Source organism: Saprolegnia parasitica (assembly GCF_000151545.1).
Source record: "Saprolegnia parasitica CBS 223.65 unplaced genomic scaffold supercont2.24, whole genome shotgun sequence".
Classification (NCBI taxonomy): domain Eukaryota; phylum Oomycota; class Saprolegniomycetes; order Saprolegniales; family Saprolegniaceae; genus Saprolegnia; species Saprolegnia parasitica.
In genome coordinates, this window is record NW_012156418.1 from 205,584 (window position 1) to 232,385 (window position 26,802).

Genomic DNA, 26,802 nt, shown 5'->3' on the forward strand with positions numbered 1-26,802 from the left:
GGCTCTGTCTGCAACGTCGACAGCGTTTTGAACCAGCTGCCGTTCGCTGGAAGCTGCCGCAGCATCAGGCGACGGATCTTGGCATCGATCTGCGTTGCGGAAGCGTTCGAAGAACCGACTACAGTGTGATAGTATGGTAGTAGCTCCGACTGGTTGTGCAAGCACTGGTCGAGCTGCCGTTAAGCAGCGTGTAGAGCACGATTGAGACCAGCGATGCGCGCTTGGATGCTGCAGACGGTCAAATATTGGCTGCATCTGAGACGTCGGACAGGCAATGGGCATCTCATTCGCGATCTCGGGCTTTTCGCTGTCGATTCGAACGCTGGATGGCGGCAGAGCCCCTCAGCATTGCACCCACTGCCGCTAGAGCAACCGCTCCGTGCCGCGTTGGAACGGATGCATCCAGCGTGGGCGATGAGTCCTAATGCCATTAGACACTGGTGCTGCATTGTGGCGGGCGCGGGAAGTTGAAGCTGCTGCCGTGTTGCTAGCGCTCCTGCGCGTAGAGTCACTTCGCGCGCGCAGCATTAAGTGGCGACCACCCGCCACGTCGTCGCTCTCGTGGCCGGGAAGGGCATGTCGCCTGCCATCGGCATGGGCGCGTCATCGCGTGACATACCGGCGTTCAACAAGCCGACTTGTCCTTTTTTTAAATACGTCTGACGACCCAACAGCAATGTGGGCATAATATTTTGTTTTCGTGCAGATGCTCTTGGTGTTTGTATGCCAATGGCACCTCGAATAAAAATACAAATCAGATCTGGGACTTGGTTTATAAAAAACACGTGGCAACACCACCCGAGATTGCCTTTGCCACTTGCAATATGCGCTGCGCCGTGTGCAAGAAGGACCAGGCCGCCAAGCAGTGCAGCCGCTGCGCCCGCGCGTCGTACTGCAGCCGCGAGTGCCAAGTGCGCCACTGGAATGCTGGCCACAAGAAGGTCTGCGCCGCCAAGCCCCTCGCCCTCTTTCCGCCCGAGACTGGCCTCCCGCCACTGTATCCTGGCCCGCCGGGCTGGCTCAAGAACCCGACCGAGTTTCTAGAGCGCGCGGCCGGTGACCTACCGTTCATGCCAACGCTCGCGCAAGAGTACGTCGATGTCCGGGACCGCGCTCGGTACGTACGGTACCTCCGGCACCACTACAAGAAGCTTCCGTGCGGCTTGACGACCGCGATTGCATTCCGCGACCACGTGCAAAACTTCAAGCAAGTGGGCTTTGACCTCGAGACTCTGTACGTCTACTCGACTCTTGGCGCACCCTTCACGATGTCGCACCTTGTAGGCGACCCGCCGGCGTCACGGACGAAGGTCAGTGGACATACGAGGTGCTCGTCTCGGTGCTCGGCACGCCAGCGCTCTTGCCGACGCCGCTGCGGCCAGAGCTACCGTACTTGATCCCGCGCTGCTCCGTGTGCCGCGTCGAGTGCACGAGCGAGTGCGCTTGTGGCACGCACTTTTGCTCGCGCGACTGCCAGCGCGCGACAATGAAGCGCCATACGCGGTCCTGCGACGCCAAGCGCAAGCAGTTTGCGTACGCGACGCAGCTCACGGCCAAGTACTGGGAGCTGCGCGGCCAGCGCCCGTCATAAAATTAAATAGAAACGCCTCGACCTGAACCGTCTAACGCCTCATTCAACGCATCCCAAGGGACGATGGCCGAGTCCAAGCCTGCGAGCATGTTTAGCCTCATCCAGCGCATCAGCGGGGCGGGCGATGGCGCGGGCAGTGACGACGAAGACGGGCAACGCAACAACGACGACGACGACGATGACGACGATGATGACGATGATGATGACGACGACGAGGACGACAACGAAGAAGACAAGCTCGCGTTTATTGAGGAGAACCCGCCGCTGGCCGCGATCCTCGACAAGTGGTGGCAGAGCTGCCTCACACTGCTCGATGGCGACCGCAACGGCACGATCGAGCGCGGTACGTCGATTTGCAGATGCACCTCTTGGCACTAGCATCGGCGTGGAGGCGAGTATGTCAACTTGTACAAACGGCTCATCTTTGGCACGTCGCGCATGTATGGGAAGAAGGCCAAGCTCAGCGACGACATTGACGCACTCATCGAGGTACTCGTTGGGTTGGCACTGCACTCGGCACGACCACGACGTGTGTAGGAAGACTGGCAACGCGACAGCGGCGGCTTGATCTCGATGGACAAGAACCGGTTTTGCTTCTCGATTTACGAGCTCGCCGAGGTGTGGGCGCGCGGCCAAAAGGTCAAGGCGTACGTCACCTATCTCACGGGTGGGTATCCACTCGTCGCACCATGTCGATCGATACCAAAGGGTAGAGCTCCACGAGTGGGTTTTTGTCAAGTTTGCCGACGACGCACCAAAGCCGGCCAAGAAGACGCCGCGGTCGACGACGAAGACGGCCAAGACACCCAAGCCCAAGACGCCGCCGCCCACCAAGACATCAACAAAGGCGACACCGAGTCCGTCGATCCCCCAGCGTCCAAGCGTCAAGCCGACACCAGTGCCAGTACGTTGCCTTCTGCGCTTTTGTTTGGTCGAGGTTGCGTGGTTGCGTGGCTAGCGTGCCGACATCCTTGTGCTCGCGCCGCCCGTCGTCGTCGACGGTCCGGTCGACGCACCTTTGGCGGTTGTCGATGTCGCCGACTTGATGGAGCCGCCGTCGATTCCAATGCCCGAGCCGCAACCGCCGACCGTTGACACGCCAAGCTACTTGAAGGCTAGCAACTCGGTCGAAGCTCGCATCGCTCTCCAAGTCTGTTGCCATAAACACATGAGCATTATCCCATCCACTACACCTATATTTCATTTAGGACCGCATCGAGGCGTGCCAGAAGCTCTTGCAGCCGCTCGCGCGCGTCTCGGAGATTGCGTGGCTTCGCTGCACGGCGCGGGAGGCCGACGGCGTTCTCTCGGACAGTTTGATCACCGCAGTGGAGATCACAGGTAATAGTACTATTACCAACGCATAGAATCCATGGCATCTGGCTTGTAGAGCTTGGCGAGCACGTCTGTGAAAAGGTATGAATGGGTGGCGACCTAACCCCTCGATCATACCGACCTAGCTCCGACGGGCGATTCTGTCGGCCGAGACCGCGCACATCCCCGACCTGACTGCGTACGTGGACGACGCCGAGCGCGACGTGCACTTGTACATTGCGCTCGTCACCGAGCTCGCCAAAGAGGCGCCCAAAATGCACAAGTCGCCCAAGAAAAAGGGCGTGCGGCCACCCAAGCCAACGCCGGCGCACGGCCCTTCGCACCACGAGCTGTGCTTTGGCTCGCACGCGCTCTCGTTCGACTTGCCGTCCATGCAGACATACGCGAAGCGCGTCGCGCCGTCGTACGCTGCGTACAAGACGAAGCCATCAGTGTTGTTGAAATAAATACACGCACCATGTGTATACACTACTCGGCGCCGTCGAGGCGGGTTCGAAGCGTCTCCCACGCGACGCGCGACTCGGTGCTGAGCGTGCGGAGGTCTTCGCAGCACTTGGCGAGGCTCCGTGCGACAAAGATGGACCGCGTCGGCTCGAGGTCCTTGAGCTGCCCGACGACGCTCGCCTTGAGCGCGTCCAGCGTCGTCTTGGCCAGAGGTAGTTTCGACAGCGCGTCGTCGCGCAGACTCACGTCCGGACCGTGGAGCGCACTCTCGAGCCCATCGACGGCTTCTTGCTTGGCTTTGACGCGGCCAAACGCCTCTTCGATCGCGCCCAGCTGCAGCACCTGCATGCGCAGCGTCTCCTGCACCGCGTGTTCCGACATGTCGGCGACGCCGTGGAGGTCTGCGCCAATGCCGCGCAGCTCGCCTTCAACGCGCGCCTGGAACGTATACAGCGACTGGCTCCGCTTGACAATGCCATCGTCGAGCTTGACCATGCGCCCGAGGAGGTGCCCGAGCTCCGTGAGCTCCGACGCTTGCTTGCGCTGGCTGCGCAGCGAGATCTCGCCCTTCTCGGCGGCTTTTTCGTACATGTGGCATCTACGCACGCAAACGTTAGAGGCGAGTCGCGTCACGGCCTCTACAGTTGCTCGTAGCTCTTGCGGCGCAATTGGAGCCACGCGTGCTCGCTGTCGACTTCGAGGAGCCCGTCGTCGTCGCCGAGGCCGGCCGTCGTCGTCACGAGCTTGGCCGCGCTCGACGTCAGCGAGCTCACAGCGCCCCACGCCCACTGCCCCGTCGACGCGCCGGTGCGCAGCCACGACGACGAGTGGCTCTTCTTGGGCTTGGGTGGCGCGGCGACGATGACGTCCGACGACAACTCGATCGGCGCTTTGGAGAGCTTGTACTTTTCGAGCTCTTCGGTTGAGAAGAGCAGAAAGGCGCGGACATCGTCGCCGCGGCTGAGCACGGGGTTGCGGAGGATCTCGCGCAGAAACGCCTGACCATGGCGGATGAGCAAGAGATGACAGAGAGAATACGATGACGCGGACCTGCAGCGACCGCATCCTCTCGTTGACAAAGTCGGCGTGGCCGTTGAAGAAGGTTTTGCCGGGCAGAAAGGGGACAAAGAGGCCAGGGGACGCGACGCAGAGCGCGTCATGGAGCCACACAAAGTCGCTGTACCGGCGGTAGACGCGGACCGAGGCGTTGGTTTGCGTCAAGTTGACGCTCATTTGGAGGCCATACCCAAGCTTGGGCGACGAGTAGATCCAGTCGCGCGCCGCCAGCATCGAGTCCATCGCGCCGTTCTCATTGGCAATGCAAATCTAATCCAATTTGAGACGGCGAGGAGGCGGAGGAGGACGTACCACAGTGTAGCGCGTGTACGGGAGTAGCCACGAGCCGACCGTGATCGGATCACAGACCAGTACGACCATGCGGGTTGGGTCTTGCTTGCCCGAGTGCAGCAGAAGCTGCGACTTGACACGGTCGACCTAAATGACGCACGGCATGGAGCTTGGAGGGACAAATACAAGCATGTGTAGTACCTGGGCTTGGAGCGCATTGGCCTTGGATTCGAGGTCGGCTGCAATCGCTGACGACGTGCTCGCGTCCTTCTTGATCTGTTGGAGCTGCAGTGCGTCGAGCTGCACTTGCCGCTTGAGGTCGTCCGTTTCGTTCTGAAGCTTCTCCGCGAGCGAGATGGCGTCGCGAGCACCGCGCTGCGCGGCCTCGGCGGCTTCTAGTGCGGCTTGGCGCTCGCGTGCGTTGATAGCGACTTGGTGCTGCAGCGCGCGGGCATGCTCCGCGGCTTGGTCGGCCTTTTGCTGGGCAATCTGCGCCGCCTGCTCAGCTTCGCGCGCAATCGTTTCCTTCTCTTTGATGATGCCGTCGCTCTGGGCGCGGAAGGCCGCGAGCCGCTCCGACGTCCACTGCTCGAGCTCGTCGCGGATCCGAAGCACTTCAAAGTTCTTTGGCAGGCCGTCGCGGCCCACCAGCGTCTCGCGCCGACAGCTAGGACACGTGATGATGTTGGTGCCCGAGTGGCCATGGCTCGCGGTCGTGGCCCACCCGCCAAGGCACGACTACCCGGTAGTACATCAAGCCGAGGTCATCTCGGAGCGTATCTTGCTGCGTACCTGGCAGAACGTGTGGCCGCAGCTCAGGAGGCGGGGCGTATGGGTCTCGGTGTTGTCGTACGGTAGGTTGCAGATCTCGCACTCGAGGCTGCTGTACAGCATCTCCTTCCACTCGTCGTCGCTCGTCGGCGTCGCCATGCTCGGTCGCGTTTCACGAAGAACAAGCCAAACTCATAAAATAGTGTGGCACGGAACTTGGTGTTTGTATGAGAACGGGCGGCTGCCGTTTTCACGCCTCGGTATACATTAATCCCGTGTCAATAAAACGTCCATTATTGTATGATCGCCGCCGGCCGAACTCCGGGATTCGAATCCCGGACCGGCCATGGGAAATTTCAATGGACTTCCAAAACGCGAAAAGCATGGCCGACAAGAAGAAGACCGACCTCCTCCGGGCCAACTCGGACTTCAAGCAGCTCGGTACGACCATGAAGCGAAGGAAGCGCAGACGATCATGCGTCTCTCAATGGTGTAGAGAAGATGCTGGATGCTAAGGACGCCAAGCGCGACGCCAAGAAGTCGCCGCCAATGCCGCAGTTGAAGCCCGACCTCGCGGTGCGCCGCCAACGACATGCGCTTCATCGCTCATTGACATGGCGTGTATAGGCGGGTATGGAGAAGCTGTCGCTGACGCCGGAAGAAGGTAGCGTGCCATTTTGCATCGATACAACGATCTCATGCCGGATGCAGACAAGGCGCTTCAGAAGCTAAAGAAGAAGGAAGCCATGGGTGCGCAGACCTTTGAGAAGAAGCCCAAGCTCTCCAAGGAAGAGCGTCGTCTTCTTCAGGAACAGCAGCGTGCTGCCAAGGCCGGTGGCCCGGCCAAATCGGCTGGCAAGCCGTCGACAGCGCCGACGCCGCCCACGGCGCGCATGCAGGTACAACCAACCGTCCCTACCGATTCCATATCTAGTCTCACACATCGAATGCATGTAGTACGACGACCCGAAGAAGGTCGCTCGGTACTCGAAGGGCTCGGTCATCCAGCGCACGCAGGCCCAGAAGCAGGTAGCTCCACACGAACGATCGTCCAGTTGGCTCATGGCCGCGCGACAGGTGACGCTCTTCTCGCATCTGCCCCAGTACGAACGCGAGAGCTCGCTGTCGCTCAACGTCGGTTTTTCCAAGACGGAGATCCACCCGGCAATCCTCTCGCTCGGGCTTAAGTACGCCGAAGGCAAGATCGCAGGCGGGAACGCGCGCTGCATTGCGATGCTCACGGCGTTCCAGGAGGTCATCAAGGACTACCACGCACCGCCCGACAAGGTGGCGTCCTCACCTAATTTGCATGGTTTCTCGTGCTCATGTTCAAACCAAGGGTCTACGCCGGGATCTCGACAAGTCGCTTCGGCCACTCATCCAGTTCCTCATCGACTGCCGCCCGCACAGCATCGGCATGGGCAACGCCATTCGCGTAGGCTGCGTGTCCGATGCGCCTCTTCTTATACTCTGTAGTACGTCCGCAACGTAATCGCGACCATTGACGTGACCAAGAACGACGAAGAGGCCAAGGAGCTCATCATTGACGAAATCGACCAGTTTATCCAGCACCGCATTCTGCTCGCGATGAAGGCGGTGACGAAGCTCTCGTGCTCCAAGATCGTCGACGGCGACGTGATCTTGACGTACGCGCGCTCGGAGGTGCTCGAGTCGCTCCTCAAGGAGGCCCACGACCTCAAGACCAAGTTCCGCGTCATCGTGGTCGACTCTCGCCCGCACTTTGAGGGCAAGAAGCTCCTCCGCGCCCTCGCGACCCACGGTCTTCCGTGCTCGTACATCCACATCAACGCGCTCTCGTACGTGATGAAGGTGCGTCATGCTTGATATTTTGATGTTTTGGGTGTTGAAACATTGTGTGTGTAGCAAGTCACCAAGGTGTTTTGGGCGCGTCGGCTTTTATGAGCAACGGTGCGGCGGTCGCGCGTGTCGGCACGGTGCGGATCCTCTTGGTCTAGTGCAATGGCACTATCGGCTGGCGATGCTAGGCGCTCTGTGCGATGACGGCGCACGAGTTTAACGTCCCGGTCCTCTTTTGCTGCGAGACATACAAGGTATAAAACGCGTGGCTTCGTGACGTCCAACGCATTTTACGTAGTTTTCGGACCGCGTGCAAATGGATTCGATCACGCACAACGAACTGCGCGACCCGGACGAGCTCATCTCGTCGTATGCGACCGAGACGAACGCCGACCGACTGAACCGACCCAAGTCGCAGCAGGCCGAGGACCACCCGCACGTGCTCGCTGATTGGCGCGACCTCCCGAACCTCAAGCTCTTGAACTTGATTTACGACTTGACGCCGATGGAGTACGTGACGACGGTCGTGACGGAGATTGGCATGATCCCGCCGACGTCGATCCCGGCCATCATCCGCGAGTACCGGAAAGAAACGAGCAACGACGACCAGATGCCGTAATCCGAACGTGTAAACTCGAATAACCATCGACCGAAAATTGCATCGACAACCCTTCTCTACGGACCTGAGTGGCGTCCTCTCGCCAGACCCAAGGCTGCATCGCAGCTGGCACCCATGTCCGAGACGCTCGAAAGCATGGAAATGGTGTGTTGGTCAGGCATACTTTCAAGCAAGGGGCCATACACCCTTGGCTATATACTGTATATTCAAGTGCCAAGCCGACCGCCACATAGGATTCTGGCCGCGTCCAAATGGGTCTTGGCCCACAACGTCGTCCGCGCATCTGCATATTCATATTGCACTGTGAACGAGGACGACCCTTGCATGGAACGTCAAGAAGATGTGATCAACGAAAATAGTGTACGGACGCAAGCGACTAGATTCAGCACCAGATCCTTTATCTGGTGCGCTTGCTGCTGTCAATGGAGTGGTCGTTGTCGTTGCTGTTGTCGTTGGCGCTTAGACACATCTGGGTGAGCTGTTTGCCGAGCCCGCCCGCTCCACACAGGTGCGCGGGGCCCCTCTGGGATTGGTTGAAATCATGTATTAGTAGCGATGCCATTGGTTGAAAAGCAGGTCGGTTTTGCCGGGAAAAGGCTGTGGGCAGCATTTACCGGATTTCGGCAATGGCGACGATGGAGCCGCCGGCCAAGAAGGCGCGCGTGCTCAAGACGCAGGCCAGCACGTGGCCGCGGAAGGAGATGGCGCCGGTCGTGGCCTCTCAGGCGGCCATTCGCTTCCAGTGGATCGACATCAGCATGTACGACGGCGAGCCGCTGGCCGAGAACCCGTTCTCGCGAACGCAGCCGATCCCGGGGCCGCGCACCGGAAGCACGTCCATCATTCGCCTTGCGGGCGTGACCGAGGAAGGCCACAGCGTCATGGCGCATATCCACGGCTTTGTGCCCTACTTTTACGCGTCGTGCCCGGACGGCCTCAAGGCGGCGGACTGCGGCCTCGTGCGCGAGGCGCTCGACGCCATCGCCAAGAAGAACCCGTCGGACGCGACCGCGATCCAGGGCGTCGAGATCGTCGAGGATATGATGTCGCTGTACGGGTATCAGTTTGAGAAGAAGGTGCGCCTCATCAAGATCTACTTGAGCCTTCCGCATCTGGTCCCGCGCGTGCGGTCGGCGCTCGAGTCGGGCGCCGTGCACATTCCCGGCGTTCCCTCGCGATCGTACCAGACGTACGAGTCGAACGTTCCGTACATTCTTCGGTTCATGATCGACAACAACGTGCAAGGCTGCAACTGGGTCGAGATGCCGGCGGGGACGTACCGCGTCCGGCCACCGCACAAGCACGTGTCCAACTGCCAGCTCGAGCTTGACGTCGTGTACATGAACATGGTGAGCCACCCGCCGACGGGGCAGTGGGGCAAGCTCGCGCCATTGCGCATCCTCAGCTTTGACATTGAGTGCATGGGCCGGACCGGCCACTTTCCCGACGCCGAGGAGGTATCAAATGTTTTGTACCATCTATGAGCGTATCAACACTCGCTGTGTAGGACCCGGTGATCCAAATCGCCAACGTCGTATGGGAGCAAGGCGCCGAGCACCCGCTTGTGCGCAACGTCTTTGTCCTCGGCACGTGCAAGCCGATCGTTGGCGCCCACGTCATTGAGTTTGAGACCGAGTCGGCGCTCCTCGAGGCGTGGGCCGCCTTTGTGCGGCAGGTGGACCCGGACATTCTCACGGGCTACAACATTGACAACTTCGACATCCCGTACCTCATGAACCGCGGGAAGGCGCTCAAGCTCAGCCCGCAGTACGCGTGCTGGGGCCGGCTCAAGAACATGTGCACTATTTTCTAGACACAACATGTCTCATGTGGAATCTAGTGCCAACATTATGGAGAAGAAGGCGTTCCAGTCCGCGGCGTACGGCAAGAGCGACAACTACCGCACGACGATGCACGGGCGCACGTCGTTCGACATGCTTCCGATCATCCGGCGCAACCAGCAGCTCTCGTCGTACTCGCTCAACTCGGTGTCGGCGATTTTCCTCGGCCAGCAAAAGGAGACGTGCCGCACGGTATCATCTCGGACCTCCAGCGCGGCTCGGACGACGACCGCCACCGGTTGGCCGTCTACTGTCTCAAAGACGCGATGCTGCCGCTGACGCTCCTCCAGAAACTCAGCTACCTCGTCAACTACGTCGAGATGGCGCGTGTCACGGGCGTCCCGCTGGACTTTCTCATCGATCGCGGCCAGCAAATCAAGGTCTACTCCATGTTGCTGCGCAAGTGCCGCGAAGCGTCCTTGGTCGTGCCCAACCTCCCGCGGTCCGGCGCGGGCGACGACGCGGGCTACGAGGGCGCGACCGTCATCGAGCCCATGAAGGCGTACTACACGATGCCGATTGCGACGCTGGATTTCGCGTCGCTCTACCCGAGTATCATGCAAGGCTACAACCTCTGCTACTCGACGCTCGTGGCGCCCGGCGACGTCGGCAACCTCCCACCGGATGCGTACGAGACGTCGCCGTCCGGTGACGTGTTTGTCAAGAGCGCCACCAAGAAGGGCATTCTGCCGCTCATTCTGGAAGAGCTTCTGAGTGCCCGCAAGCAAGCCAAGCGCGACATGGCGACGGCGCCCGACGCGATGACCAAGGCCGTCCAGAACGGCCGGCAGCTCGCGCTGAAAGTGAGCGCCAACTCGGTGTACGGCTTCACGGGCGCCAACGTTGGCCAGCTGCCGTGCATTCCGATCGCGTCGTCGGTCACGGCGTATGGTCGCCAGCTCCTCTTCAAGACGCGCGAAGAGGTCGAGCGCGTCTTCACGGTCGCCAACGGCTACAAGCACAACGCCCAGGTCGTCTATGGTGACACGGACTCGGTCATGGTCAAGTTTGGCGTCTCGACGGTCGAGGACGCCATGCCATTGGCCGAAGAAGCCGCGCGCATCGTGTCCGACATCTTCCCCAAGCCCATCAAACTCGAGTTCGAGAAGGTTTACTATCCATACTTGCTCATGAACAAGAAGCGGTACGCTGGCTTGCTCTGGACCAGAGCCGACAAGTTTGACAAGCTCGATACGAAAGGCCTCGAGACCGTCCGGCGCGACAACTGTCTCCTCGTGCGCCGCATGGTCGAGACGATTCTCAAAAAGATCTTGATCGAGCGCAACGTCGACGCCGCGATCACGTATACTAAGGGCATCATCTCGGACTTGCTCCAAAACAAGGTCGACGTGTCGCTCCTCGTCATCACGAAAGGCCTCAGCAAGACGACCGAGTCGGCGGACTACAAGGCCAAACAAGCGCACACAGAGCTCGCGGCGCGCATGAAGAAGCGTGACCCGGGGTCCGCGCCCGTGCTCGGCGAGCGCATTGCGTATGTCATTATCGACAAGGGCAAGAACACGCCGCTGTACGAAAAGGCCGAGGACCCGGTGTACGCGCTGACCAACAACGTGCCGATTGACTGCGACTACTACCTCACCAACCAGCTCCAGAACCCGATCGAGCGCCTCTTCGAGCCCATCATTGGACTTGCCAAGGTCAAGAGCGACCTCTTCGCTGGCGACCACACGCGCAAGCGGTCCAAGCCGGGTCTTGTGCAGAATTCCGGTGGGATGATGAACTTTGCCGTGAAAAAGGCCAAGTGCCTCGGCTGCAAGGCGCCGCTGAACGGCGACGGCGCGCTCTGCGCTGCGTGCCTTCAAGACGAAGCCACGGTGTACGCCAAGCAGCTCAACGTCGTCGTGACGGCCGAGGCGCAGTTTGCGCGGCTCTGGACGCAGTGCCAAAACTGCCAGGGCAGTTTGCACCAAGAAGTGCTCTGCAAGAGCCGCGACTGCCCCATCTTTTACAAGCGCATCAAGGTCCAGAAGGAGCTCGGCGAGGCGCAGCAGGCGCTCGAGCGCTTTCAGTACGAGTGGTAATCCATGTTGTATCATCATCTCATCACGGTGCATTTGCGACGTACAATCGTTCTTGGACGCGGTTCAAAATGGCGGTTTGGGAGCTCCGAAAGCTCGGGTCGGTCTCGTCCAGAATCAACGACCGAAGGTGCAGCCACGCGTCGTTGGCGAGACGAGGCGAGGCGTCGTCGTCATTGCTGCGCGTCGCGGGTTGTTTCCACAGACTCGGAAAGGCCGACGAGAAGAAAGCGTCTTCGATGATGCCAATGCACACCATCAGGACCACGTACGTGAAGAGCATGATGTACGAGTAGAGGTAGATCTACAGCACGCAACACTCGAGACTCCAACTAAAAACACATCGTATCTGCCACGCACCTGGCCCAAGAACGGCGTGGCAGCGAGCGAGTCGAACGTCAAGCGCACTTCGTCCCCATTCGCAATAGCAAAGAGAGTCGTCGCCGTCGTTGTGAGTCCCTGAAAGCGGGGTACCTACCGATATTTTCAACGGCCCGTCATTTTGGTGCAAGAGACGCGTACTTGGCTGCCAAACATGACGGTGCCAAAGAGCACGTAGCCGACAAAGAGCGGGCCGACGCCGATGAGGAACTCGAGCACGCGCGGCAGCCCCCGTCGCAGCGTGAGCCCGAGGATGTAGAAGCGGGCGTTCGCGTGCAGATACCGCAGCGACGAGACCCACGCGAGACCACACGCCGTCGCAAACGTCAGCGAGAGCTGCTCAAAGTAGGCCAAATGCCCTGCGTACTGCCACGCCTACATCGCGCATGACACAGGATACAAAGAAGAGGTCCGCGCACTTGGATCGAGACGGCGACAGTCGCAACATTCATGCAGAGCACGACAAGGCACCATGGCTCCGTAAAGTACAAGTGGCGACTACGTAGAATGAACTTGTAAGAGCCACAGGATGATGCGGTGCGTCGTCTTGGCTACCCGATGGTCTCGAGGCTCTGCGCGCCGGGCAGCGTCGCGACGAGGTGGCCCAGCTCGAGGAGCTAGCGAACCATTGGCGCAAGGCGGGCGAAGGTGGAGAGGTAGGTACCTGGTACAGCACGGCGAGCACGATAAACGCAACGTAGCGCGGAATCAAGTCTTTGGGGGTCGCGCGGAGCGTGAGGGTTGGGAGCAGCCGACGCACGCGCATCTGTCCGTGGAGCTGGCCCTGCGCCGAGAGGTCGTACGCAAACGAGATGTTCCAGTTGGTAAACTCAAAATCCGCATCCACGTCCTCTTCGCGGGACGGCGGGTGCACCTCGACGCGCATGGAGAGCTCCATCGACACGAGGGCGTCGAAAAACACCCGCGAGACGTCATGCGGCGTGTTGTAGCGCAGCCCGACGGGCCAAGACGACTCGTTGCCGCGCTGGAGGTCGTAGAATCGCTCGACCTGCGTCATTGCATGCTGCTGTCTAGTCGATGCACGAGGCGCGTCGTACCTCGTCCGTGCCCGTGGCCGACTCGACAACGCGCAGAGTCGGACAGGCCAGTGGGTCTTGCGCATCTACCGCCGCATGAGCTGCGCCGAGCGTACTGTACATGGAGGCGAACCATCGGCGCCGTCGCAAGCCGCGATGCGGAAGCGGCCAAGCGCGACCACCGGCAGCATAAAGTAGTTGTCGAGCACGCTGTGGACGTGCGCAATCGTATCGTCCATCGTGTAGAGCTCGTAGTCGTACGCGCGGCTCGGCGGCTGCGCGCTCACGAGCGTCCAGAGCTCGTCGGCGAGGCCGCGCGTGTAGGCCTGGAGGTGGTTGTCCACCTGGCTCGCATGCAGCGTGAGGCCGACGACGAGGAGCGCATGCACAGCGCAGCGCAAGATCCACGCCCCCATCTTCGCGATCGATTATGCGGATGTCATCCGGATAGAAGACGAAGCGTCCGTCCCATTTTCAGCGGTGGCGGCAACCGAGCAAGCTCACCTCGAGACATGGCACTCGACTCGTTCGTGTCGTCGCGAGCTCAAGAGCTCGAGATAGAGACGGGTGCAAATACTATACTGCTGTCCGTCTGTGTCTCGAAACTCAAAGCGACGTTATTGAGGTACACGTGATCTTTCTTCTTCATTTTACCGGACCCTTGCACTTGCACTACGTCACAAAGCCGTGTTCATCGTCGACGAGGAAGAGGAATCCCCTACCCACTGATGGACGCACAAGTGCCATGATCTCTGAAACCGACTCGCGCCAGCCGCCGGTACGAGCCCTACCCGCTGCGGCGAGCGCAACCGATGGCCGAGTATACAAACCACAAGTGTATTCACGGGCCGCGTTGTTACGTGATTGGGCTCCGTCAGCACCGACGGTTCCTATCGGTTGACGCTCTTTTCTGCTACACTCCCATCTTCTCATGCAGTGCGCCCCTCCAGAGTCGTGGTGACACGAACGAGCCGAGTGTGTAGCTGGTGTTGATGCGGCCGGGGGCGTCACCGAGATGATGATGACGTCCAGTCCTCGTGACGTGAATTGCAGCAGTAGCACGAGAGGAAGCGCGCATCGGACCACTTTTATGCACCGTGAAATGGAAAGATCCATGAGGAGATGCAGGTCGTTCCACAGATATTTTTGGCCGCGCTCGCCTCTGCGACCCCGTGCTGGCCAACGACGTCATAACAGCAAAACGAGTGTGGCCGTCACGCGATCATGGACCTCGCCTTCCTCCTCAACCCCGTTGACGACCGCTGCCGATGGAGTTCGCCCACGACGACGCACATGACGCACATAACGCCGACGACGCTGACGCCGAGCTGGCCACCCAAGCGCCGCATCGACAGTGCATGGAACGACCTCCTCTCCAAACGCTACAAGCCCTACGGCAGCCGCATTCTGCGCCAAGAAACGCGTTGCGCCAAACCGCTCGAGACGTCGTTCACACCCGAGAGCGTCGACTGGTGCACTACATTCCTCGACGTGGGGTTTGACGCCAACAGCATCTTCAACCAGATCTGCCCACTGCGCAAAGGCCGGTGGCGCCAAGAAGAGGAAGCCTACGCCATCGAGCTCGTCAAGATGGTCCACGCCAACCGACTCCCGCTCAAGTTTCGCCAGTCGCTGCGGACGTTCCTCGCCCAGAAACTCCACAGCGACGAGATGCGCGTGCTCAAGAAGGTCGGCACCTCGGATGCATTTGCATTTGCGCGGCAGCGCGGTCACGTGGACGAAGACGCCGTCGTGACGGGAACAGCGTACGAGAACGAGCGATCGATCGAGCCGCTCGAGACGCTGCGCCGGGCGTTCTTGCGGTCAGTGCAGCTCGACGCAATCGTGGCAGCACGCCAACACTTGGATGACTAGAAGACGTAATACTATTTGAGAACAGAAAGGAGTGGCGTTGAATGTCATCTATCGCCTAGTCTCACAGGCTCACATGGTTCTGTCGCTCTCCTGCTAGAAATAAGCCGAGTCGAATGCGGGCAATCCAAGCCTTCAGCGAAGGCGTGCTGTAGAACGTCTCTTGTGGGGACTGGATACGATCGCTCGCTGAATCGTTTCGCTCGAGCAACAACGCGGCTTTGGCTGTCGCCTTCGCAGCGATTCAAAGGTGTATCGTTTTTAAGTGCATCACGAAGGCCTCAAGCGAGCGACATACTTCACTACACCAGGACATGGTTTGTGTGGGCGGGCTCATTGCAGTGGCGTGAAGTAACGATAATCCATCGGTTCAGGAGAAAATGGACTGCCGCTGCGGGAAAAGGTTCGGGACATCTCCGTCGAAGTATTGGTACACGGTTAGGTAATGTATAAAAAACGCTAATTTCCTTAAAAGTCTCCCAGGGTTGGAGAATCCAGCAGCCCTTGTTTATCGTACTCGCGCATCGCAACCACGACTTCAATCTGCACCGACTTCAAAAACGCCCGGCGCAACGTCTCGAGCGGCTCGATCGATCGCTCGTTCTCGTACGCTGTTCCCGTCACGACAGCGTCTTGATCCACGTGGCCGCGCTGCCGCGCAAACGCAAATGCATCCGAGTTGCCGACCTTCTTGAGCACGCGCATCTCGTCGCTGTGGAGTTTCTGGGCGAGGAATGTCCGGAGCGACTGGCGAAACTTGAGCGGGAGTCGGTTGGCGTGGACCATCTTGACGAGCTCAATGGCGTAGGCTTCCTCTTCGTGGCGCCACCGGCCTTTGCGCAATGGACAGATCTGGTTGAAGATGCTGTTGGCGTCAAAACCCACGTCAAGGAACGCGGTACGAGCGTCGGTGTGGTGCTTGAAGAGGACATGGCAAGTCGGGTCTGCATTTCTGAGCTGCAAGTGACGAAAGTACGGGTGCCAGTGCGCGTTGTCCACTTGATGCGACCGGTTTATGGCACACAACCCAGCTTGATGTCGGTGTGTAGTACTGCGTCCTGGTGCCGTGCCGGTGGAGAGGTGATGCGTAGTCGTCACGCCATGGTCTGTGCGGGGTCGCTTGGGAAATATTGTGCTGAAATCTGCATCGCGACGTCGCTTGTACGTCTGGTCGGCGACGAAGTTGACGGTCGATGCTTGCCGTGGCTCGGGTTGGTGGAGGTCGCTGCTTCTACGATCGAGGTCCACGTGCCCGTCGCACGGGTTTAGCAGCAAGCGGAGATCCATCGGACAGCAAACTGCAACTGCGCTCCAAGCTGTGGGACCGACGCAACGCTTCGGTTGCTGTTTTTGTCATGTAACCGATTTTGGGGCGCACGGATTGGTTGGCATTTCGGTGGCGAGGGCTTCTTGGCCAATGAATGTGCGTAACCAGTTTTACGCCCTCGTCGTAAAGTTTCATTGGCCAAAAAAATGGAAAATTTCTTGGGCAGCAGGGCTGCCGTGGCGTTTCGAAGCCAAGTTCTATATTCCCTCGTTGACCACACAGCTTTCCATCACCGAGTGCCCAAGTGCATCGACGCCTGGTGTCCCTCCTGCGACGTGTCGAAGCCTACCTGTACCTGGCACGGTTTGCTCTCTGGCACATACCTTTTTGCATAGCATCCAAGAAAAGCAATCGTCGCTAAAAAAAGATGCGAACTCGATGGCACTCCTGAGATGCGGTTTGCCTATGGTTAGTAAAATCCAGAGAAGGAGTTGGTTAAGCCTTTTTTTCAGATCTCGTCGAGATGCTGTGCGTCGCCCACAGTGTGAGACGTAGTACGACAACAAAAGGTATGTAGCGTCGCATCATGTGAATCCGTTTCTCAATCGCATCATTCATTTGTTCGCTACAAATTGACGCAAGAAGGGCACTGCAACTGAGATCAGTCAATTTCTCGCCTAGGACTTGACGCAAGAGGGCTCTGCAGCCAATGGAAGAGATTGGATGTACCGTAACTGAAACCGAAAGCCAATCTAAATGCGAACCCTTCCCGGCCCTTGCCGAAACCGATCATGGAAAATCGTCGAGCCAGCAGCTATAACGACAAGCTGAGTTGTGCTCGCTTTGTACATGCTCACATGCTGTTGAGTCTTCGTCGATGGCACGTGTTAACTGGTGCATTGGAGAATTTTCCGTGCGTCGGTCTACGGTCTACGGCACCAAGCCGGCGGTATTTGACAAGTCGGTTCGCCAAGTCAAGTCGTTTACGCTCACTCTTGCAGCTCACTCGGATGACACTGACTCGCCCATTTCCGCGCATGCGTCTGGTTCTCAATGGAGCGCTAATATTGAACTGTCTCGCACGTCGCTCCCCCCGACGTCTTCAAGGCATTGACACCTCTCATGATCGCCTTGATCAAGAGACCTCATATTGTTGCTCTTCCTTCGTACGCTCGCTGCTGCACGGCTCTCGGTGCGGTACTCGGTCACCCTGACGACGATTGCTCTCATTGCTTCATGCAACGCAGATCCGATCTTCAACGTCACCTCGATGGTGGAGTAAGCAGTTTGAAGCAGGCTCACATTAAGAGAACCAAAACCAAGTATATTTGCAACTACGCCTGCGACTCAAGAGAGACCTATTTATCGTACTCGCGCATCGCAACCACGACTTCAATCTGCACCGACTTCAAAAACGCCCGGCGCAACGTCTCGAGCGGCTCGATCGATCGCTCGTTCTCGTACGCTGTTCCCGTCACGACAGCGTCTTCGTCCACGTGACCGCGCTGCCGCGCAAATGCAAACGCATCCGAATTGCTGACCTACTTGAGCACGCGCATCTCGTCGCTGTGGAGTTTCTGGGCGAGGAACGTCCGAAGCGACTGGCGAAACTTGAGCGGGAGTCGGTTGGCGTGGACCATCTTGACGAGCTCGATGGCGTAGGCTTCCTCTTCGTGGCGCCACCGGCCTTTGCGCAATGGACAGATCTGGTTGAAGATGCTGTTGGCGTCAAACCCCACGTCAAGGAACGCGGTGCGGACGTCGGAGTGGTGCTTGAAGAGGACATGACACGTCAGGTTCGTGCTGCTGGGCTGCATCTGGTGGTTGTACGGGTGGCAGTGCGCGTTGTTAACTTCATGAGATCGGTCGAGGCGATGCGATTCAGTGGCGGAGTGCGTTTGAAAAGTAGTGCTGTACATCATACAAGCCGAATTGACGTGCGGCTCGTGGGTCGCTGAAATGGTGTAGTCCACGCGAGGTCGCTTGTAAAATGTTGACGGGTGTTGTACGGGCGGACGGCGCTTCTTGGTCGGTGCTTCGTGAAACTCGACGCAACGAACGATGCTGCATGGGTCGAGATGCGAGGCGTCCATGTCTTTGTGGCCCAAACACGGGTTCAGGAGCAAGTGGAGGTCCATTGCGCAAGCGAGCAAATGCAAGTGGCCGCACCGATGCGAGATCGAACGGAGCGTTTCAGGCTGTTCGCCGTCCGATTGGACAAAATACACGTCGAATGGAAAGCTCTGGCCAATAAATGACCGCGACAGCTCATACCAGGTGTGTTTCATTGGCGGAAATGGGAAGATCCACTTCAAACACGGAGCGTTTCGAGATATGCGGGACAACCCGTGGCAGATTCTTTCACGTGCCACGCCGAGTGCGGGACGAATCAACGCATTAGGCGCTGCAGTTCATACGATCTCAACCACGACAGTCGTTGGACATGACTCGCCGTATCTGGTCGCTCTTCTGGTCGCTCGATTATCCTAGTTGCTGTGACCTCAAAGCGACACGGAGCTCCTCAGCGCGCCTCTTGTTCACCCTTTCGTGTTTCGGGGTTGTCGGTTACACTATCACGCGGCCAACGATCCACACCCTGCTGCGGCACAGACATGCACAGCTACGGCCAATCCCAAGCGGTTTCACCGTGCCCGTCGTGCAAGTCGACTGACGTGGTGCGCTTCTGACTGACACCGCGAGATTGGTAGTACCACGGCGGTACATATCCGATTTGTACGGCCTTGGTAATACTCAACCTCTTAAAATAGGCAGCACGTTTCTCGGGCAGAGCCATTTCATAGATTTTTGGGGCATGCAGGCGGGTCTTCTCGGTCCTGTGAGTGGCCAAATGCTTCAGGTCGCAAGTGCCCTAGCAATCGTGCGAGGCACTAGGTCATAAAAAGAAAAGAATTCGAGTTGTGAGTTTGGGTGCGAGAGGAGTCGCGCATCAAGAGAACAGCAGAAAAACGTGCGTTGAGGTTACACCCAATCTAAACCGGTTTCAGTTCTATCAATACCCACCACGTGATTCTATAACAGTGGCTTCCAACTTCAGTGGCCACGTCAGTGACCGTTTGAGATCATGGACATCAGTCGTCTCCTCAACCCGGTCCAAGCCGCCCAGTGGTGCGACAGTGCCACTAGCTACTACGCGTCACGTAAGTCCACTCATGCCGTGCAAGAGGTGCCCCAAGGCGTTCAATGGATGCGACCACATTTCACTCGCAAGCGCACTCACGTCTTGGACGACGCTGGGTCTCCTCCGCAACGACCACGGCTCAGCGCTCCACTTGCGCCCACGATGGGTCACACATCGCCCAGGGCTGGACGGATCTTTTCCTCGTCAAGCAATCGCGGGTGGCGCGCCGCCTTCTTCAACGTGGGTTTTGACGCCAACAACATCTTCAACCAGATCTGCCCACTGCGCAAAGGTCGGTGGCGCCACGAAGAGGAAGCCTACGCCATCGAGCTCGTCAAGATGGTCCACGCCAACCGACTCCCGCTCAAGTTTTGCCAGTCGCTCCGGACATTCCTCGCCCAGAAACTCCACAGCGACGAGATGCGCGTGCTCAAGAAGGTCGGCAACTCGGATGCATTTGCGTTTGCGCGGCAGCGTCGGGCCCATAGTATAGAGACAAGTGCGCTCCATGGCTACGAGAACGAACGGTCGATCGAGCCGCTCGAGACGCTGCGCCGGGCGTTTCTGAAATCGGTGCAGATTGAAGTCACCTTGGCCATGCCGGGCTCGACCTCAACGCCAATCGATGTCCTCTTTTAGCGTAGCACTATATGTCGCTACCGAGGAGCTACCTAAACTACCATCAAATAACAGCAGCGTAGTGTCGTTTGAGTGCAATGTCATCTCGTCCATACCTCTGACCACCGGTCGCTTCACCCGGCATGGCCCACTCCTCCATCCAAGAGACCACTGTCGGTACGGGCGCAGTCGCTTTCTTTGTAAAAATGCAACTAGAGTGTACATGCACAAGAGTTCGAGTATAGAAGCATGTGCAACACAACGTTAACGACGCTTATATCACTAAAATACTACCCGGACTGGCGCCTGTCACCAAGACCCACCAACGCGCTTCTACAACTACGGGGCAGTTGATGGAGGGAACAGCTGCATACAACGGTGCACTGTCAGGCCCGGTCCGTGTGGCATCGGGTGCATCTTAGGCGACCACGCTGTACCCGTCGTCGTACTCATCGGCGTACGGCTCGGGCTCCGAGGCAGCGTCCTGGGTCGCAAACTTGACCGAGAGGCACCGGTTGTGGAGCGTCTTGAGGACGTTGAAGAGGTCCGAGTACAGATCCTGGTTGGACCGGCAGTCGTTCTCGGATTCGAGAAAGCACTTTTCGTTGGCGAGGCGGCGGAGGAAGACGATGTGTCCATCTTGGACGGTCGGGTCGAACGCGCCGTTGATCTTGTTGTAGAAGCTCACGATCTCGTTCTCGGCCATGCAAATGTGCGTGCGCTGGTGCAACTCGTCCAGAAGCGGCTTGGACACTTCCTTGACGTCTTGGGGCGTCAGGTACTTGCTCGCGAGGCACTCGTTGATCTCGACCGTAAGGTCGTTCCACGTCGGCACCCAGTAGTTGGAGCTCAAGAGGTCCCAGTCGTCGCGCGAGACGCTCGGGAAGCAGCTCGACGCGTCACCGCCGTTGTTGGCGCGGCAGGCGTAAAAGGCGCAGAAGTACAGGACTCCGTTGCCTTCAAGAATCGGCTGCTTGGCGAGACCCCCGTTGTTGGCCGCAATCTCAGCGATCGTGCGGACACGGAGCGTCGCGTCGTTGCGGTTCGTGATAGTGTTTTGGCCATCGAGGAGCCCGAAGAGGGTGTCCGGGTTGGTCCACAGCAGCGGCGACAAGTCCTGGCCATGGTTGTTTTCCTCGGCCAGGTTGGTGTGGAACTTGCACTTCTTGACAAGGAACTCGACGCCAGTCGTGTCGACAGTCGCCGACGTCTTGCACTTTTTCAGTGCACTGAGGCTGTACGTAATGTCACCAGCATCGCGTCTGTACGGAAAGTAACCCAGTGGCGCGCTAAGCAAGCCCAGATCTTCGACGTTGTTGCAGTGGAAGCGGCCGTTGGTCTCGGACGTGTCCCAGCCTGTCGCCGCGTTGGACGTGCAGCGCGGCAGCTGGACGCGGTACGCGCTCCCGCCATACACCGAGTACGGCGCCGTCGGGTTGTAGTTGCCGGACCGGCGCCACAACGTCGGGTAGTTGGCGATCTTATCAGGCTGGCACGCAATGACGCTGCTGATGAACTGGTGGAGCTTCTTGAGGTACAGCACCGGTCCTTCGATGGGGTTGACAGACGCCGACGCCGCGTAGCGCTCGATGAAGAGAATGCGCACCGTGTTTTCCGTGAGGCACTGGACAGTCGCGAGCGTGATTGACGTGTACTGGCTCTGAAGGCATTTCTCCTCTTGGTACGCATCGCAGTAGTTTGCCTTGGGTGGAGCCTGCGTGTAGGGCGCCTTGTACCCCTTCGGCTTCTTGCCGTACCGGCTCTTGGGCTTGGGCTTGGGCTTGCCGTAGCCTTCTTTGTCCTCGGCGAGCACCGATCGGCTGCGACCGTAGCCGTAGCCGCGCGTCCCGTCGTGGTCCTCGGCCGTGCCGTACCCGTGGTAAAACGCATCGCTGCCCTTGGACTCGACCTTGCCAGAGCAGATACCGTCGGCCGCCGTCGTCATGGCATAGTACATGGAGAAGCACTGGTCCAAAAAGTAGTCGCGCAACGACCGACCGCCGCAGTTGGTCCACGGCGCGCCACTCAGGAAGCAGTGGAACGTGTCCAGCGCCGGCAAGCTGAGCGGCGGGTCGTCCTCGAGCGTGATCGTCGGATGCGGAGCATTGGCCTTGGGCGCGCGCGGCTCGTACCCGTCCGTGTACTCGACGTACTTCTTGTCGTCGGTCCGGTACGGCGAGTTCTTGTACATGGACGTTGGGTACCCGTCGTAGCCCGCCGGCTTCTTTGTCTTTCTATAGCCGCTGGGCTGGTCGTAGCCGCGCGGCTTGGGCGCGCCGTATCCGGTCTCCTCGCGATCGCCATAGCGCTTCGGCTTGGGAGCGCCGTAGCCCGCATCTTCATTTTCGTTGCCGTAGCCGCGCACGGGGGCACCGTATCCGGTTTCTTCTTCGCCGCCATACCCATTGTCGTGCTCGTAGTCACCGTTGTAGGCACCGTAGCCGTCGACTTCACCGTATCCGTGGTCGGCCTCGGCGTAGTCGTGGCTGTAGTCGTCGTCGCGTCCGTAGCCACGGCCTTGGGCCATCGCCGAGAAGGCGAGCGCACTGACCGTCAGTGCGACGACACGAGCAATCTTCATGTCGCTGTCGGAGGTCTTATTCGCGAATGGAGGATCGCTACGCTGGTCGACCGCGATCCTGGTCAGCGTCCGTTTCAAGATCCCGCAACGTTGTGGCGAACCTTTCGTGCAATAAATCCAAATGTCGTGGCCAATCACACCCGTGGATTCAATATTTTGTGGCCAATCCCAACGCGCTCTAAGATCGCAATGGACGTACGTGCCGGGGAGTACAGCGTACGTACGTCCCGTACATTCCCGTGCGTACGGCCATTTAGATATACGTTTTCAGAGTATCCGCGTGTCTGTGATAACATCCATTGTGAGAGGTCTGTGACCTCCCATACTAGATCTTGAAGTTGCAATGTTCGAAACTTTTTTTAAGCGTTGCAAATCGATACAAACAACAAGCTTCTTGGCCAACCACGTGAAAATAATATCGAGACGTTGCACGCGTAGCGCACTTAAACGGGTTGCTAGAACGCCGGGCTCGTTCATTCTGCAACACCTGATCGCAATGGCCGCGCCGGCCAAGGCGACGACGCCCCGCCTCCATGTGACGGACTCGGGCAAGATCCAAGACCAGTACTACCATGCACAGGCGAGCTCTCGGACGATGGGCCTCCTCATGCGCCGCTCCATGGACCACCGGCGGTCCAAGCAGTCCAAGCACAAGCGCGCCGAGGACCGCTTCACCGACGCCGAGATTGCATTCGCCGGCGAATTGACCAAGCAAGGCTCCTTTTGGCGCACGTGGCGGAAGCGCTACTTCATCTTGCGGCGTGACCGCCCCATGCTATGCTACTACTCGTCGTCCAAGGAGCTCACGAAGCTTGGTGAGATGACGTTGGATGCCGATACCATCATCGAACCTGTCGAGTCGTCGTCCTCGTCGTGCTTCTTCTCCATCAAGACCAAGCACCGCAAGCTCATTGTCAATGCGAGCGACGGCGGCGACGCTTACATGCGCGCGTGGATCGATGCGCTCAACGTCGCGGTTGAATCCTGTCGAACGACCGTGCCCTTTGCCTTCAAGAACGCGACGCCGATCTCCGACCACGACAGCGCCAGCGTCCGTGGACGCAAGTCCAGCGGCGCGCTCGACATTGTCCGGCCATCGCTGACGTCCTTGGCGTCGGATGCGCCGCCGCCCATCATGCCCTCCATCATCCACACGACCGATTTCGCGCCACCGTCGCCACGGCGCGCGTCCAGCAGCCGCGAAGCCTCACCCGACTACCGCTCGTCCGTACCGACATTCTCACCCGCCTTTTTCGCGCAACTGCCGCCTCGCCCGCAAGACGAGAGCTTGAGCATGCGACGTGCGCGAAGCCTCAACGAGCTGCTGAACCGGACGCGTGTCGCCCGCGCGTCTGACAGCGGTAGCAACGACAGCAACGCCAAGCCGGCGCCGACACTCATTGCGAGCAGCTGGACCGAGCGCAACCACAGCGCATCGTTTTTATCACGGACGGCCGCGACCGAGGCTGCCGACCACCGCGGCTTTGGCCTCCAGTGCCAGAGTCTGAGTCTGGTGCACATACGGCCGCCCGACGCGCTCCACTTTGCCATTTCGTTTGGCTCGATCGAGAAGGTGCCGCACAGCGTGCCGCTCCTCGTCGTGCTCAGCGTCCTCAACTGGGAGCCGGACGATGCGTCGTCGAAGAAGCAGGCCATGACCGAAGTCGCGCGCACCGAAGTCGAGCGCACGAACCACTTGCGTCCGTGCGGCGACCGCCTCGTGCGCGACTTCCAAGGGCTCGTCGCGCTGCCGCTGTTCCTGCTCGAGCCGCGCATTGTGCTGCAGCTCGACGTGTACATTGTCTCGAACGAAACGACCGAAGCGCTCAAGCACCACAAGCTGCTCGGGTACTTTACCATTGCGGCTACCGACCTCGTCGCCGACTCGGACGACGGGACGCCGCTGCTCATGGACCTGCGCCACGACGGCCGGAGCACGACGAACATTCTCGGGAGCCGGAATTTCCTCGTGCTCGAGCAGGTCGCGACACCGCCTCCGTATGCGCTCGCGCACGGGTTTACGTTTGCGACGCACCAGTTTCTGGCCGACACGGCCGAGACGTCGCCGCCCAACGAGCCGCCGCTCACCGACGAGCCGCGCGTCGGACCCCGGGCCGCGACCGACGTGCTTTTGTCGGAGGAGATGTCGGCGAGCTACTGCTCGCTCACGGTTGTCCGCGCCTATGTGCAGATGCTCCAGACGCGCAACGCGACCCGGATCGCCGAGACGCGCGATATTATCCGCAACATGGAAGCCCGCGACGTGCAGCGCTCAGTCATGACGTCACCGCACGCGAGTGACGCCGCCGTGGTCTTTGCGGACACGGACGACGACGTGGAGAAGAGCTACACGACCTACCTCGAGGTGCGCGCGCGCCTCATTGAGCTTAACAAGCTCCAGTCGACGTACGAAAGCATGGAGCGCCGGTACAGCGCGCTCGTGTCCATGGTCGACGACGGGGCCGAGCACGGCATCACGAGCTGCCTCAAGCGCAGCACGATGAAGAAGGATCCGAGCGTCGAGTTCATGCCGACGAACCTCGTGTGCCATTTGCTCCGCGCGTCGCTGCCGAACCACGACGAGATTGTGTGGTCGACGATCACGCACGGGTGCGCTGCGGCCCACTTGCTTGGCTTCAAGGACGGCGGTCTGCGGCGCCTGCTCCAGAACGGCCGGTCGCTCCAAGAAGACCAGATCGAGTACCGTCTGGACGTGGTGCTGTGTCAGCTCTTGTCGGTCATCGCGGCGGCCTTCTTGAGTTATGTGCAGCTCGCCGCCGACGACGTGCACGATGTCTCGGGCGCCCGCCTCCGCATGCTGCCGCGCGTCGGGTTCCTACTCGACATCGAGTCGCTCTTGAGCACCGCCGGCAACGAGAAGGGCATGCTCGAAGACATGGCCGAGGGCGTCAAGTACGTCAACCAGAATGCCGTGTATTTTCAGATTACGCCGGCGGCATCACCATCGGGGCACTGCATCTCGATGGCGACGGACGAAGGTGGCGCGATCGTGCTGCAGGTCGCCCTGCCATCCGTGCTCTTCGCCAAGCTGCCGCTGAGTTTTCATGCGCAGCCACGCATCCAGGTCCACGCGGTGCTCTTCACGCAGGGCATCAACGAGCGCCAATCGGTCGCCAACACGGTCGGCGACACGAGCGTCCAGGAAGACATCAACGTCGAGAGCATGGTGACGCTCGCCGCGTACGTCGAGCAGTACGTGACGCTTGGCGTCTCGCACGAGCCGTCGCTCTTGCCGCTGGCCGAGATCCAGTCGCAGCTCGCCCTCGTCGTGACGGCCGTCGAGTCGCAGAAGAAATCGCTGAAAAACGTCAACGTGCTCGTGGACTCGAGCTACCTCTGCCGCCTCGTGGGCGCGGGACGGACGACGTGCTGCAAGTCGGGGAAAGACCGAACGGCCATGTCGGTCACCCTCGAGCTCACGCGCTTATTGGTCGACGTGGTCGGCGTCAAGCAGGGCATGTGTCTCTGTCAAGCCATGCGCGAGCGCGGCGTCCGGCGGACCAACGTACTCGTCAATACCGGCAAGACCATGTACGCTTTCAACTCGCTTCAGCTCAAGTGCCTTCCGGCCTGCTACAAACCACCCGTCGCGACGGCGAACGCCAATGTCGCGTCCTAATCGTCTCGAAGGACATAATCGCCCTATTTAAACATGAGGAATTTTCTAGCCTGTACCAAGTGTTCGAACTGCGCAAGGCGCTTGCAGGTGTCGCCCACTGGGTGCAGCCAGCGCCGTCCTCCGCCGGCGGCAACAGAAAAGGACCTCGCGATGATTCTCAGGCTGGCTATGCTACAGAAAGTCCGCGACCAGCAGACCAAGCAAGACGGCTCCATCACGATGGAGCAATATGCGTAAGCGCAAAAGTGTCGGTGCAGCCGGGAATGACTATCGATCCGCTGTGCGAGTAAGCCGTTTGTAGTTTGTAGTTGCTTTTTAACACAAATTATTATTCAATGCTCTGTATCTTTGATTGACGACTGCGCGCGATACAGACCTCTACCGAGGACATGGCGTAGTGCGCTCCACTTGCCGATACCTTGTCGACATCCTTGCTCAGTTTGAGCTACTTCATTTTGAAAC

At 59.3% G+C, this 26,802-nt stretch overlaps 12 protein-coding genes across 12 annotated transcripts; 7 read left to right on the plus strand and 5 right to left on the minus strand.

Annotated features, from left to right (window-relative positions):
* Positions 1 to 824: 824 nt before the first annotated feature.
* On the plus strand, positions 825 to 1,591 carry SPRG_06262 (hypothetical protein; the record flags this gene model as incomplete). The annotated part of the gene is made up of 2 exons (XM_012345648.1): positions 825 to 1,234; positions 1,285 to 1,591. 2 exons carry the CDS (start codon positions 825 to 827, stop codon positions 1,589 to 1,591), a joined length of 717 nt encoding a protein of 238 aa, XP_012201038.1.
* Positions 1,592 to 1,654: 63 nt separating this feature from the next.
* Positions 1,655 to 3,372, plus strand: SPRG_06263 (hypothetical protein; the record flags this gene model as incomplete). The annotated part of the gene is made up of 8 exons (XM_012345649.1): positions 1,655 to 1,934; positions 1,983 to 2,080; positions 2,129 to 2,258; positions 2,305 to 2,495; positions 2,550 to 2,741; positions 2,800 to 2,932; positions 2,982 to 3,007; positions 3,052 to 3,372. The coding sequence occupies 8 exons, from the start codon at positions 1,655 to 1,657 to the stop codon at positions 3,370 to 3,372; spliced, it is 1,371 nt and encodes a 456-aa protein (XP_012201039.1).
* SPRG_06264 (hypothetical protein) lies at positions 3,326 to 5,668 on the minus strand. Its single transcript, XM_012345650.1, has 6 exons — positions 5,510 to 5,668; positions 4,919 to 5,455; positions 4,739 to 4,864; positions 4,421 to 4,696; positions 4,013 to 4,368; positions 3,326 to 3,968 (listed from the first exon to the last, which is right to left on the minus strand). The coding sequence occupies exons 1-6, from the start codon at positions 5,645 to 5,647 to the stop codon at positions 3,395 to 3,397; spliced, it is 2,007 nt and encodes a 668-aa protein (XP_012201040.1). The 5' UTR covers positions 5,648 to 5,668; the 3' UTR covers positions 3,326 to 3,394.
* A 188-nt stretch (positions 5,669 to 5,856) lies between these two features.
* Positions 5,857 to 7,972, plus strand: SPRG_06265 (hypothetical protein). Its single transcript, XM_012345651.1, has 11 exons — positions 5,857 to 5,929; positions 5,985 to 6,064; positions 6,116 to 6,152; positions 6,200 to 6,387; positions 6,446 to 6,517; positions 6,566 to 6,775; positions 6,828 to 6,923; positions 6,965 to 7,318; positions 7,373 to 7,443; positions 7,495 to 7,560; positions 7,605 to 7,972. The coding sequence occupies exons 1-9, from the start codon at positions 5,872 to 5,874 to the stop codon at positions 7,409 to 7,411; spliced, it is 1,134 nt and encodes a 377-aa protein (XP_012201041.1). The 5' UTR covers positions 5,857 to 5,871; the 3' UTR covers positions 7,412 to 7,443; positions 7,495 to 7,560; positions 7,605 to 7,972.
* Positions 7,973 to 8,560: 588 nt separating this feature from the next.
* Positions 8,561 to 11,808, plus strand: SPRG_06266 (hypothetical protein; the record flags this gene model as incomplete). Its single annotated transcript, XM_012345652.1, has 4 exons — positions 8,561 to 9,382; positions 9,433 to 9,722; positions 9,766 to 9,913; positions 9,979 to 11,808. 4 exons carry the CDS (start codon positions 8,561 to 8,563, stop codon positions 11,806 to 11,808), a joined length of 3,090 nt encoding a protein of 1,029 aa, XP_012201042.1.
* A 22-nt stretch (positions 11,809 to 11,830) lies between these two features.
* On the minus strand, positions 11,831 to 13,644 carry SPRG_06267 (hypothetical protein; the record flags this gene model as incomplete). The annotated part of the gene is made up of 8 exons (XM_012345653.1): positions 13,357 to 13,644; positions 13,245 to 13,309; positions 12,851 to 13,195; positions 12,742 to 12,803; positions 12,606 to 12,684; positions 12,328 to 12,561; positions 12,166 to 12,279; positions 11,831 to 12,109 (listed from the first exon to the last, which is right to left on the minus strand). The coding sequence occupies exons 1-8, from the start codon at positions 13,637 to 13,639 to the stop codon at positions 11,831 to 11,833; spliced, it is 1,461 nt and encodes a 486-aa protein (XP_012201043.1). The 5' UTR covers positions 13,640 to 13,644.
* An 803-nt stretch (positions 13,645 to 14,447) lies between these two features.
* On the plus strand, positions 14,448 to 15,133 carry SPRG_06268 (hypothetical protein; the record flags this gene model as incomplete). Its single annotated transcript, XM_012345654.1, has 1 exon — positions 14,448 to 15,133. One exon carries the CDS (start codon positions 14,448 to 14,450, stop codon positions 15,096 to 15,098), a length of 651 nt encoding a protein of 216 aa, XP_012201044.1. The 3' UTR covers positions 15,099 to 15,133.
* Positions 15,134 to 15,563: 430 nt separating this feature from the next.
* SPRG_06269 (hypothetical protein) lies at positions 15,564 to 16,382 on the minus strand (the record flags this gene model as incomplete). The annotated part of the gene is made up of 2 exons (XM_012345655.1): positions 15,564 to 16,093; positions 16,250 to 16,382. 2 exons carry the CDS (start codon positions 16,380 to 16,382, stop codon positions 15,564 to 15,566), a joined length of 663 nt encoding a protein of 220 aa, XP_012201045.1.
* A 1,338-nt stretch (positions 16,383 to 17,720) lies between these two features.
* On the minus strand, positions 17,721 to 18,519 carry SPRG_06270 (hypothetical protein; the record flags this gene model as incomplete). Its single annotated transcript, XM_012345656.1, has 2 exons — positions 17,916 to 18,519; positions 17,721 to 17,867 (listed from the first exon to the last, which is right to left on the minus strand). The coding sequence occupies exons 1-2, from the start codon at positions 18,498 to 18,500 to the stop codon at positions 17,721 to 17,723; spliced, it is 732 nt and encodes a 243-aa protein (XP_012201046.1). The 5' UTR covers positions 18,501 to 18,519.
* Positions 18,520 to 19,440: 921 nt separating this feature from the next.
* On the plus strand, positions 19,441 to 20,202 carry SPRG_06271 (hypothetical protein). Its single transcript, XM_012345657.1, has one exon. The coding sequence runs from the start codon at positions 19,445 to 19,447 to the stop codon at positions 20,138 to 20,140; it is 696 nt and encodes a 231-aa protein (XP_012201047.1). The 5' UTR covers positions 19,441 to 19,444; the 3' UTR covers positions 20,141 to 20,202.
* Positions 20,203 to 20,388: 186 nt separating this feature from the next.
* On the minus strand, positions 20,389 to 22,752 carry SPRG_06272 (hypothetical protein). The gene has a single exon (XM_012345658.1). It carries the CDS (start codon positions 22,698 to 22,700, stop codon positions 20,538 to 20,540), a length of 2,163 nt encoding a protein of 720 aa, XP_012201048.1. The 5' UTR covers positions 22,701 to 22,752; the 3' UTR covers positions 20,389 to 20,537.
* A 444-nt stretch (positions 22,753 to 23,196) lies between these two features.
* On the plus strand, positions 23,197 to 26,394 carry SPRG_06273 (hypothetical protein; the record flags this gene model as incomplete). The annotated part of the gene is made up of 1 exon (XM_012345659.1): positions 23,197 to 26,394. One exon carries the CDS (start codon positions 23,197 to 23,199, stop codon positions 26,338 to 26,340), a length of 3,144 nt encoding a protein of 1,047 aa, XP_012201049.1. The 3' UTR covers positions 26,341 to 26,394.
* Positions 26,395 to 26,802: the final 408 nt, after the last annotated feature.